The sequence below is a fragment of the Saccostrea cucullata genome, unplaced genomic scaffold (genome assembly GCF_032062105.1).
Source record: "Saccostrea cucullata isolate Sc308-1 unplaced genomic scaffold, CSIRO_AGI_Scuc_v1 ctg78, whole genome shotgun sequence".
Classification (NCBI taxonomy): domain Eukaryota; kingdom Metazoa; phylum Mollusca; class Bivalvia; order Ostreida; family Ostreidae; genus Saccostrea; species Saccostrea cuccullata.
Window position 1 is genome coordinate 104,428 of NW_026940638.1, and position 13,094 is coordinate 117,521.

The 13,094-nt window shown below is 34.1% G+C and overlaps 1 protein-coding gene across 2 annotated transcripts; it reads right to left on the reverse strand.

Moving 5' to 3' along the window:
- Positions 1–2,634: 2,634 nt before the first annotated feature.
- LOC134255837 (microtubule-associated tumor suppressor 1 homolog A-like) lies at positions 2,635–11,731 on the reverse strand. 2 transcript variants are annotated; one of them, XM_062738386.1, is made up of 8 exons: positions 11,551–11,731; positions 11,308–11,382; positions 7,646–8,021; positions 7,095–7,298; positions 6,068–6,160; positions 5,598–5,750; positions 4,772–4,834; positions 2,635–3,492 (listed from the first exon to the last, which is right to left on the reverse strand). In XM_062738386.1, exons 3-8 carry the CDS (start codon positions 8,018–8,020, stop codon positions 3,199–3,201), a joined length of 1,182 nt encoding a protein of 393 aa, XP_062594370.1. In that variant the 5' UTR covers position 8,021; positions 11,308–11,382; positions 11,551–11,731; the 3' UTR covers positions 2,635–3,198. The 2 variants fall into 2 exon arrangements, with proteins under 2 accessions (XP_062594370.1, XP_062594369.1); XM_062738385.1 differs by having other exon boundaries at positions 7,646–8,026.
- Between the last annotated feature and the right edge of the window lie 1,363 nt (positions 11,732–13,094).

Consider the following 13,094-nt stretch of genomic DNA (forward strand, 5'->3'; position numbering starts at 1 on the left):
TGCAAATTTTGTTGCCTTGAAGAACCTTGAAGCACATTGAGAGCCATATAATGAAAATTGTTGCATGAAAAGATTTAATTTTCAAGCTTCATTTAAAGACTTTTTGAATTAAATTATAAATTAAAGAGTTGTCCTTCCTGGCTGAGGGTCGGAGTCCCTTAATGGCAGATGATACAACAAAAACTAGAGGTACTGTGAGCAATGAGCTCATTAAATGATACCCCCGCCTCCTATATGGTGATAATAGTTTCATAGTTCCATGTTTTTGCTCTCGGAGATCCGAAATAAGTGTCGGATAAAAAAGTAAAATACATGTAGGAGGTCACAATGGCATTATATCATAAAGAATCTGTGAAAGTATCATTGAGTTTTATTCAGTGGTATAGGAGGGGTTGCGGATAAGAGACGGGTACCCCAAGACGTATCAGACAGACGGACTTGACGACAGACGGACGGACGGACATCCATATCACCACTCGTACATGTATATACCTTTACTTTTCAAGCGGGGATGACCATCATTTAGTGAACTCATTGCTCACAGTACAGGTCCTCTAGTTTTGACCTATTTTAATTGTAAATGATGTGAATATTAATAATATTTTTTAACATAAAAAACCTAACTATGAATTTTAAAGCAATATGAGCTGTAGCTTTGATCAATGTCGGAATTTTTTGTAGCAAAATTGTAAATTACTATTTCAATGATAGAAAAAATAACGTTAATAAACTTCTATTGTTCGTATTTGCGATAGAAGAACTATTTATGAGCTTTGATTGAATCCAAATTACATTATTGTCGTCCTGTACAATAATGATTTCTTATATAAAACTGTATATTGGATTGTTTGTAGAAGTCTTTCTTCTGCTTTATGTTAGTCTAATTGAGCATATAGTTTACATTCAAATTTATCATAATAACACATTTTAACAGCAAAATAAAATTTTTAAATAAACATGAATTAGCATGTTATTTTACCGTGTGAAAAGTAGGGGCGTATTGTCATGTTGTAAATTTTGAATTAACCGTGTGGCAGTACATACAAAATTTACAACATATTTTGTATTTACTGCCACCCAGTTAATTGAACAGTCTGTATATTGCTTCGACAATTACCAACTTATTAGTATCTCGATTGCTTTGATTTGCATAGAACCATTCGCATACCAAATTTCATTGCAATTCATGCTGTCATAGCATTACCACAATTCCCATGCCTTGAGGAATGTATAACAAAACTCATAAGTTCATTTCACATTTATTAACTTGAAAACAGTAGTATTACACCAATTATTATAGTCACACATTTTCAAATACAACAATTGTCAACATTCACAGTTAATTCAAAATTTACATCATAGTATATAGTGATTAGGCTGTCCGTCCGTCTGTCGGTTACGCTTTGGGGTAACCATCTCTTATCCACATCTCCTCTTTTACCACTGAATGAAACTTTGTTACAACTGCTATTGTGCACCTCCTATTTTACTTTTTTGATCAGACACAAATTTAAGATTTCACAGACTAAAACATGGACACGACCATTCTTTCTATAATATAGAAGGGTACCCATCTCTTATCCGTAACTCCTCCTACACAAGTGAATAAATTTTAATGATACTTTCACAGATTCTTTATTACATAATGTCATTGTGCACCTCTTATTTTAATTTTTGATACGATACTTATTTCGGGTCTCCCATGCAGAGCAACACATGGACTTTGCCATTATAACCATATGAGAGGCAGGGTGTGTCATTAGTGGGCTCGGTGCTCACAGTACCTCTAGTTTTCAGGAGTTTGAAAAATTTGTTTTTTTGTATCACATGTAAACAAAATTGGTTTCAAAAATCTTTTGAGCAAAAATGATGAAAAACCACGTATTTACTATATAGGGGTATATAGTGATCGGGATGTCCGTTCATCAGTACGTCCATCTGTTATGCTTAATTTGGGGTACCCATCTCTTATCTGCAACTCCTCTACTGAAATCTTTGTTCAAACTGCTGTTGTGCACCTCCTATTTTACTTTTTGATCGGACACATATTTTGGGTTTCCCATAGCAAAACATGGACACTGCTATTTTTTCTTTAATACTGATAGTAACCAACTCTTATCCGCAATAATAATCTCATTTTAAAATGAAATGAAATATACGGAGATAAAAAAAACAGTACTAAAGCTCAAAAGTCCATTAAACAAAACAAAATTAGAGCAGAGCAAACAAGGACTTCCAAAACATGAGATGGGATCAGGTGCCATGGTAATCTCAGCCAGATGTCGTAGGGACTAAAAATTTTGGACCGAGATGTTGTAGCGGACGTCAGACCAAAATTTTTAGTCCCTACGACATCTCGCTGAGATTAGTGCCATGGAGGAGTGAGCATCCCCTGCCCACTGGTTACACCTGCAACACTCAACAACTCAGTGTGAAACTCAACCATCTTTTTAATTTCAATTTCAGATTACTTTTGTGTACAATCAGAATGGTTTTTTTTTTCTTTTTATACAAATGACCAATAACTTTTAGTAAGTAAATTGACGAGTTTCATTTTTATCGAAAAAGCCTGGACTAAAATTTATCGTGGGAAATGATTGTATATACACTTGAAAATTCGTAAGTTTTTGGCTGTTGAGTTTTTAAAAAATTGTGATTTAAAATTTTCAAAATGTTCCATTGGAAATTTTAAATATCCATATCTGATTTACATCACTTCTCAAATCTATTGTAGCACGTGTATCCCATTTCTACTGACGTTTTCCTTCACTACTGTTAATATATTTGTGAGGAGTAATGAAAGAGGCTTGGTAGAACATTTACTGGAACCTGCTATGTATCATTGTTTTTAAGGATTTTCCTGAAGTTTTGAAATCCAACATAGATGTGGTAATTCAAATAAAAAAAAATATTCATTTTCAGCCATCGACATTCTTTGTTTTATAATTGTTCATATATGAACATTGAGAATGAAATGAATTTTTTTATATATGTTAAATTTATCAAGAATACACATATATTTTTGACATCTCCAACATTAGATGAAATGAACTTTTTTGAATGTGAAATCTTAACAAAGCAAATGTGACTTAAAAAAACATACATTCATAAAGAAAAAAAAATCCTTGTAACAATTATTCAGGACACAAGAAAAGAATTGTTAAACTTAGATTTTTTCATCACTACAACACATGAGCTTTAATCATAACATTTTTGAATATGTTCCAGATAGTCTTGTTCCACAATGAATTCCTCGTAACACCTATCACACCGGTAAGTTCGGGGGCTATGGCTCGGTTGTCGCTTCACTTTATTGAGTGCCTCTTGTAAGTCCTGCACCGTACTGTGAGTTCTAGACCCTTCCTCATGGTAATTACTATGTGCGCCCTGCCGAGCCCTATGATAAAACGGGTTGGTCTCCTCTAATTGACGAGCTTTTAATTCTGCTATTCTTTGCTCACACACATTTCTGTCTTGTATTACTTGTTCATACTGAAACAAAGAATTGTACAATTTATCTAGGATATATATATTTGATGATTTCTTTTCAAGGTACAGAATGTATTCACAAATTGGTTGTTCATTCTTTTCTAAAGGGCCATGGAACATATTTCAAGTTTATTAGCTTCAAAATTGTACTAGAATTTCATGGCTTAGGTACTGCAACATATTTTGGACCATTACAATGTATGCTGACACGCAAAAGAAACGCAACACCCTATTTTAGGTGAAATAATTATGTAAAGTAAAAAATGTTAAATCTTAAAATTATGGATATCTTCAAATTGGTAAATATCCGTAATTTAACAGTTGAATGATTTTCATATCATAACCAGAAGGCAAGTTTTAGTCTGCATAACAGAAATCGAAAATTGCATGTTTCACAAAACAGCTGGCAATATTATGGAGTTTTAAGGGTTTGTACTATTCATCTTAAGTAATGCAGCAATTTTTCAAAAAATAAAATCACCTTTCGTTTCCCGTAACGATGCTAAAGCTTCTTGGAAATGGCTTAAGTGCGCATTTCCATTGCTCTAGCTGGAAAATCACAAAGTAAAGGCGATGGAGAGTTGATGATGCAAAAATACACTACATTACGTCTCAATGGGGTCTTACGTGTTTGATTGAAATCCAAGGGTTACTACAATGCGCTTCTTCATTTGAAAAACAGGCATTTAAAAATTAAAGAATATTCCTTCAATATTGATTAACCTACTGTATCCTAGAAATTAAGCTGCTAATAGGACAGTCTTCCACGTTGTAATTGATAGGGGGGTGTTTTAAAAGTCATATGTTACTTAGTAAAGTTAAAAGATAAACATTTAACATTTGTATCAAATCTCTAATGTTCTGGAAAGTGAGTTTAGCCTAACTGTATTCTTTTTTAAAAATCATTAGATAAAAAATTCAAACATTTGTAGATTACTACTTGTTGCGTTTCTTTTGCGTGTCAGTATATATTATTAAAACCAGTTTAAGAAACTTCTCTTCTCTAAAAATTATAAAAACTATAAATGTCAGGCATGTTTGATTGAAATACTCGGTTCTTCATTTACTAAAATTTATCCTTAATATTGAAGGACAATGGAAAATATAAAGAGTTTTAATAAAACATAAATGTAAAAAAAAAAAAAACAATACTACAGGCCCATGGACCAAATCTCTCACCTGACCACATTGGCTTGGAAATTGCCAGGGGATAATAAAAATTCAAAATTGCAAACAAAAGAATAAACCATGTCTACAGATTTATGTAACTTTATACACTTACACTTTCTTGCAATCTCTGCAGCCTCCTATCTTTCTCTTTATCCTGATTTAACAATCGGTCCACCTACAAAAATTATTATATTAGGCTACTTTTGTTATTATGAAAAGATGAAATAAAAATCAAATAAAATGTGCCTAATAAAACCATTTTTGTTTATCTTTGAAAATCATAAAAGAATAGGGATCCATTTTCCAACTATAAGAATACTGTACATGTGTATAGGCCTAGGGTTATTATTGATCTAGGTCTTTTTCAATTTTTGTACAGTGATTAAAATCAACAAGAATCGTATTTAAAAATGAAGCAAGTGAAAATGAAACGTGTCTATTATCCTATTTCTCAGTGGAAAATGAATAATTTAGCATAATTTGGGTGGATTACCTTGACTTTAAGTAAAGCTAGGCATTAATTTAGTGGTTCCTTGTATTTATTTTTTTTTCAAAAAATTTCTTGAAGTTAAAATTTGACATTAAATATCATAAAGAGAATACTAAAATAACCGCCCTCTTTTAGCAATTTTCTAAGCGCCTGGGGAGGTTGATAGGGATTATACGGTAATACTCTTTCTTTAAATTGAATGAATTCAACTGATTTTTAATTTGCCCACTGAAGACAATGTCAAAAAGTAGTGAAAATGAAATGGGGACAGAAAATTTCGCTGAGAGGCAAATATTCTGGTATAGTTGCCCAAGAAGCCATGTGGTATATGTTAAATAACATTTTTCAAATTAATAAAAAATAGCCTAAAATCATTAAAAATTGTAGTGGCCATAGCCTGATTTCATTTGAAAATGTGTGAAGTTGAACTTGCTTTTCAAAAGCTTACCTGTTCCAGGAAAACTTTCCTGTCTTCCTCTGCTAAATTAAGTTCTTTTCTAAACTTTGCATTCTCTGTTGAAAGTTCTGACCATTTCTGCATGGAGGAAAACTTCTCATTTTCCAATCTTTTCTCTAACCTTGCATAATTTTCTTTCATCTCCTAAAATTATAATTCATAAACACATTTCTTTTATATAAAAAATGCACTGTGCAATCACTAATTTTCGTGGGGGTTAATTTTTTGTTGTTTTCGAGGTATGGGAAGACCCATAAAATTATTTCCATGTAAATGTAAATTTCATATACACTGTACATGTACATTACCACTTAACATTCTTCAACCATGAAATCAAATCCCACAAACCAATATTTTTCCTTTAAACCTCAAAAATTTGACCCCACAGAATATGTGATTTTACAGTATTGCAAAAGAATCAAATCTAGGACTCCTTTAAATAGTTCTCTACGTTGACATACGGCATTTTCCCGCTTCATGTGCTCTACTTTCTGTTTCCAGTTATGGATTTCATCTTGAAGTTGTTTTTCCCTTCGACTGACTTCACTGTCCTCCTTAGAAAAGAAGGAATAAGTAAACATACATTGAAAAATTCATGAATACATATATAATGTAAAACATATGGCTGGACTGGAAATCAAACCTGGGACCCCTGCATCACTAGTCAGGTGCTCTAACCACTGAGCTATCTACGCTGATGTCCTCAGTCCAGCCTAAATTACTACATAAGAAAGTGAACTCTCACTGAACTCATTATCATCAACAGCAGCAGATTGTGACTCACACAAAACATTAAACTTAATATTCATCTATATCAATATCTACTTATAAAGCTAAGGCTTAAATGACCTCTTTTGGTTATGGCTAGGTTAAAGTTTACAGACAAACAGACAGACAGGACAAAAACAATATACCCCCAGGAAATTACAAAGGTTAGATATGTTGATTAATTATTATTTTACACTAAGAAAAATGAAAGGACTGGATATTCAACAAGCTTGTCATTTGGTACCTTATAAAATTTGGGGAAAAGAGTCAATTTTCATTTGGGACACATCCATATACAAGGCCCACATGCTAGGGATATTAAATCCCAGAAACTGTTTCATCCCTTTTATTGTTCATATATTAAAGCATTTACTAATTTTCATGTAGATTAAATCATTTATTTTAATCATTTTATTTACAGGTACATCTCTATGGGATTTTCTTAAAATAAGAATATAAATCAGTTTTTCAATCTTCAGCATGAGTAAAGTACATTGTATAAATATCATGGTTTTAAAACAATACTTTCACTGTCTTATACTTTTCAATAAATTGATTATCTGATTGATTTAATTTAGGTAGATCTACCCTTTCTTTTTTTTATTATAAAACATAATCAACGATAGGATAATTGTAGATTATTCTTTCCCCTCCCAAACCTTTGGATTAAAATTTCAGAACAATATTAGATAAAAGCCACTGATAAAGGTCTTATTTTACCTTTGAGAAGCTATTTTCCCTGCTATTTCTGGAGATTTCCAGGGAGTTTGAGGCCGGAGCCACAGAGATTCCTTCTATGTCATTTTTCATATGCTTCTTGTGAACCTGGAGATTCTCAATTCTCTGTTTCAGATCACGTATTTCACTCTGTTGTGCCTTCACTTTTTCTTCCAGAAAACTAGTGGCTTCTGATTGCTTGTCACCCTGTTCAATTCAGAACAACATGAAATTATTGAATTTCTCTAACTGTATCTTCATATCTTTCCTTAAACTTTATTCAATTGCTTTTCTTACTTTAAAATATAATGATATGAAAATGAAAATTTCTTCCTTAATGAATTGCTGCAAAAAATTGTAAAATATAAAATGTCTATATCCAAAAAAAAATCTTGCATTAAATTTAGATATTTTTAGCAACAGCAAATCTTGAAATGAATCTAATTTTTAAGATAAATTTTCAATTACTTTTTTATTTAAAAAAAAACAAAAACAAAAACAAAAAAAACCCCAAACAAACAAAAAACAAAAGAAAATAAAGAAAGAAGACCTACAAAACTAGTATTTTTGTAATCTGCCAGTTTCTGTTGCAATTCTTTCATAGCTGTTTTGGTTTTCTTTAACTCTCTAACCACAGACAGGAACTGGTTTTGTGACACGCCATGACTGTGTGACCAAAGATCTGCCATCATCTGTTCTCGCCGCTTCGTCTCCATTGACAGAGAACCCTGTGATGGGGTCAGATAACTCCGAGGATCCATCGAATTGTTCCCAATATGAAAGTCAGGGAAAAGTGACAGGACAATATGTCCTTTATGGTTTGGTATCAGATTCTGTACTGCTGGCTGTTTTGTTACAATGTCACCATCCACATCTAGATCTGACTTTGGGGGGACTCCACTGACAGCTGATTTAGTCTCCTGATGCATCCTACTCTGGCAAACATGGAATTCCAAAGAAATTTACCCCAAGTAAAATTTACTGGTATGTAAAATCCAGATGATTTTTGTAATGTTTGATTCTCATAAACTTGCATAAGTTTATATATATATATATATATATGTAATGTTTTTGTTTATATATGTAAATATTCTGCAGTTGTTAAATAAAATAGGAATATTATATTTTGTTTATTTGATAAGCCCTAACCATGGTACCTGATTAGCGCCCTTATCTTGGAAGTCTAATTAGTGTCCTAATTATGGCGCTTATCAGATGCCCTAAATGTATCAAGTGTTTTGACACCTAACGATGGTGCAGAGGCCCTAATACTTGGAGCCGATTGCCCTAATAGGTGCCCTAATGATGGAGCCGATTGCCCTAACAGGGTGCCCTAATGATGGAGCCTAACGCCCTAACAGGTGCCCTAATGATGGAGCCTAACGCCCTAACAGGTGCCCTAACGATGGAGCCTAACGCCCTAACTAGGTGCCCTAAATCACGTTAGGTGTCAGACAGGGTATATAAGGAGAGAGAGTTAGTGAGTTGATATACATAGCTTGGATTTGATTTATAAAACTACTCTTGGATATTATTAATACACTCGTTGAAACGAACTTTGTCGTTGTTCTTATGTTAGATCTATAAAGATCTAAAGTTCCTGAATTTATACACGGGATCCACAATATTTTGTGACGCGGGTAGAAACAAACACCCCATAGAGAGAAAAAAACGTTACAATTGGTGGCAGCGGTGGGATCCAAAGAAGTTATTCTACGTGTTACACAGGTACGAGACAGCACAGAGTTTGAAATGGAGACACCCGTCGTAAGGAGGAGAATTACGCCTAGAAAGGTAGGACAGTACGTTGACAGTCCAGCTCCTCTGAATGACTCTGGAATAGAGGTTGATACATGGTGTAGAACAAGTTTGCAGCCCACAAGTCGAGTAATGCCAGACAATCCTAACTTTCAGGAGTTCGGGCAAAGCTCACAGGGCCGTTCTGTTCAAAACGAGTACAATCCAAGGCCAAGCTTAAAGAGAATCCTATTTATTTGGGTACTCTTTGCTTTGATAGGATGTTCCCTGATGATGATGACCTGGACCTATTTTCCAGAGAATGAGATCGTGCAAGAATCTCGAGAAAATGCAGTAATTTCTCTAATATCGATAACAAGTATGATATTGCTCGTTACGGTAATCAGAGTATTATGGAAGTATGGATCCGGTCTGCTGAATGCCAGTAAGGAAAGGGAAAATTCTTTGATATCCCATGATACACCCTATACTGGTGGTAGTGCACCTAATGCCCCTACAGATACCTATCAGGAATCTAAAGTTTTTGGGCAATCTGGACGCACTACTCCTTATTTGGGTAATCAGTCTCCTCAGGGACTTGGGTACAATTTAGAATTTCCTATGGCTGGCGGGACATCTACAAACAGTCCTATGACACCAAATGCTGGTCAACGAACCAATGAATATCCAGTAAGGAGGACCTTCTCAGGGGCCAATGATGATGTTTGGGATGAGTTTCTACAATATTTTGAAAACATCTCAGAATTAAACTCATGGAGACCCGAGAAATCTCGCAGAGTTCTACTTAGCACTTTGCGAGGACAGGCCGAGAGCTATGCCTATGGAATGCCCCTTACTGTGCAGAAAGACTATAAGCAACTTAAAGATAAGATGAACCAAAGATTCGGCCATTCTGCAATGAAAGAAAAATATATTGCGGATGTAAAATTAAGGAGACGACTACCTGGTGAGTCCCTGCGAGACTTTGGACAGGCCATCGAAGATTTGTATCGAAGGGCCTATCCAGGAAATCCAGATTTAGTTGAAGAAAATGCTATACAGTCCTTCTTAGATAAGTGTGGACAATCTGAGGATTTTCGACTTGCAGTGAAACGGACCAGACCCAGGACACTTCAAGAAGCAGTTCTTAATGCGATGCAAGAAGAGTGCTTGCGGATTGGAGAAAAAGAATTGCCAAAGGAGACAAAATCAGGCTATAGGCCTGTGTATGAGATTGAAGATGGGGAATGGAATAATGAAATAGCAGCTGCGGATACTGCCAAACCTCCAAGCGCGGGTGACGGATTCAACAGTATCTTTAAAAATGTGAGAACCCTAAGTACATGTACCAATGTAGGACCAGGGAGGAGGGGACGCCCTTACAACCCATGGAACCAGACAAAGGGAGGAGGATTTCAACAAAGGGACAGTTCTCGAGACCATAATTGTGTTGAAAAGAGAACTGTAAGGAATTATATTAACTAAGATGACTGATGCCGCAGGTCAGGTGTCAGTCAACTTTATACGGCCTAAAACCTAAGGAAGAAAATCCTAAATCAGGAAAAAGGGAAGAGGAAATGTTGAAAATAAGCCAAAGAAATACAAATGTGAAGCTACCAGTGTGATAAAATTTTGATTTAATCTAGTGACATTTTTATTTGATTTAATTTTGTTGTTTTACTTTTTGTCTTTCTGTTGATTTTGTTTGGCTTTTGTGTTATTTGATTTTATGTATAACTCATGTTCATGTTTTAAATATTAATGACAGTGGAAGTCATGTTTCAAAAGGAGGGACCATTGTAATGTTTTTGTTTATATATGTAAATATTCTGCAGTTGTTAAATAAAATAGGAATATTATATTTTGTTTATTTGATAAGCCCTAACCATGGTACCTGATTAGCGCCCTTATCTTGGAAGTCTAATTAGTGTCCTAATTATGGCGCTTATCAGATGCCCTAAATGTATCAAGTGTTTTGACACCTAACGATGGTGCAGAGGCCCTAATACTTGGAGCCGATTGCCCTAATAGGTGCCCTAATGATGGAGCCGATTGCCCTAACAGGGTGCCCTAATGATGGAGCCTAACGCCCTAACAGGTGCCCTAATGATGGAGCCTAACGCCCTAACAGGTGCCCTAACGATGGAGCCTAACGCCCTAACTAGGTGCCCTAAATCACGTTAGGTGTCAGACAGGGTATATAAGGAGAGAGAGTTAGTGAGTTGATATACATAGCTTGGATTTGATTTATAAAACTACTCTTGGATATTATTAATACACTCGTTGAAACGAACTTTGTCGTTGTTCTTATGTTAGATCTATAAAGATCTAAAGTTCCTGAATTTATACACGGGATCCACAATATTTTGTGACGCGGGTAGAAACAAACACCCCATAGAGAGAGAAACGTTACATATATATATATATATATATATATATATATATATATATATATATATCTGTTTTTTAAAAAGCATACCTTATTTTTTCATGTCTCGAGTGTAGTTGACTAATATGACTTCAAGGAAGCATTCAATATTACGTCATAAATATTCTGAAACAAATAGATCTTGATCAATTGATTGACATATACAGGAATAGGGTATTTCTAAGATTTTCTTATTTCATTGGGATTTCCCCAAATTAATGGTTTAAAATTTTCCATGACTATTCTATCTGTCTATTATCAATCTCTAACACTATAATTTATAACTACTGATACCTTTGTTGGCCTTTTCTTTCGAGAGTGCCCCACTTTTTCAAAGCAACTCTTATCGGATATTTAAACTGTAAAGAATATACACGGCTGTCAATATTTTCAAAATGCCAAGATACAAACAGAAACCTGGGACTCCCAATCCAAAATTGGAATGGAGGAACTTCCTACTTTCACTTTTCTAGCTTGGATAATTCGTTCATAAACTGGTTTACTTCCTGAATCAAAAATGAAAAAAAGTGGAGATCTATAACGAACAGCTTTTGGCAAAAACGAAATGGTTTATGACGATAATAACAAATCAGCAAATGTACCTTATTTATCTCCCTCCCTAATATTATATAGATAATCCCCGCCTCCCATAATGTTTTAAGGGCAGAGTCCACTGATCATGTTTTGCTCCGGGGCTAGTGGTACAGGGGGACCCGAAATATATGTGTCAGATGAAAAAGTAAAATAGGAGGTACACAATGGCATTATGTAATAAAGAATCTTGAAATTATCATTAAGTTTTATTCAATGGTATAGGGAGAGTTGCGAATAAGAGATGGGTACACTTCGATAATATCATTGTAGAAAAAGATATGGTACATAATCCAAAATCTTAAGATATGAGAAAAATTATGAATTTAATAGAACCAATCTATATTGAAGATGTGGATTTGCACATTAAATAACAAATGAAAAATCAATAAATGGCAGTGTCAATGTTTTGCTATGGTATGGTGGCATATTTCTGCCCCTTGTGTGCAAGTTATTTTCATATCGAATATGTCGACATGCAAGATAAATATGTTGACATGCAAGATAGTTATGTCAACATGCAACATAAATATGTTGACATGCAAGAAAATTACAATCAAATAAATATTATAAAAAATCTTCAAAAATCTCAAATATTGCCGACATGTGACATCCAACATGCTAGATGCTACTTGTTTATGCTAACGTGCAAGATAAATATGTTGACATGCAACTTATTTATGCTGACATGCAACTTAGTTATGTTGACATGCAAGATAAATATGTTGATATGCAACTTATTTATGTCGACATGCAACTAAGTTATGTTGACATGCAACTTAGTTATGTTGACATGCAAGATGAATATGTTGACATGCAACTTATTTATGTAAACATGCAACTTAGTTATGCCTACATGCAACTTATAAGTTGCATGTCGACATATTTATCTCGCATGTCAACATAACCAAGTTGCATGTCGACATAAATCAGTTGCATGTCGACATAATTAAGTTGCATGTCAACATAAATAAGTTGCATGTCAACATATTTATCTTGCATGTCAACATAACTAAGTTGCATGTTTACATGAATAAGTTGCATGTCAACATAAAAAAAGTTGCATTTAGCATGTTGGATGTCACATGTGGGCAATATTTGAGATTTTTGAAGATTTTTTATAATTTTTATTTTATTGCAATTTTCTTGCATGTCAACATATTTATGTTGCATGTTGACATAGCTATGTTGCATGTTAACATATCTATCTTGCATGTCGACATATTTGATAGAAAAATAACTTGCAC

What these genes read in the sequence shown, in the direction of transcription:
- LOC134255837 (XM_062738386.1), bottom strand. Translation starts at nt 8,020, where the DNA reads ATGCATCAGGAGACTAAATCAGCTGTCAGTGGAGTCCCCCCAAAGTCA. An exon ending in GGGAAAATAGCTTCTCAAAG is followed by an intron (nt 6,161 to 7,094) that starts GTAAAATAAGAC and finishes TTCTTTTCTAAG; the next exon opens with GAGGACAGTGAAGTCAGTCG. An exon ending in GGAAAGTTTTCCTGGAACAG is followed by an intron (nt 4,835 to 5,597) that starts GTAAGCTTTTGA and finishes TAATTTTTGTAG; the next exon opens with GTGGACCGATTGTTAAATCA.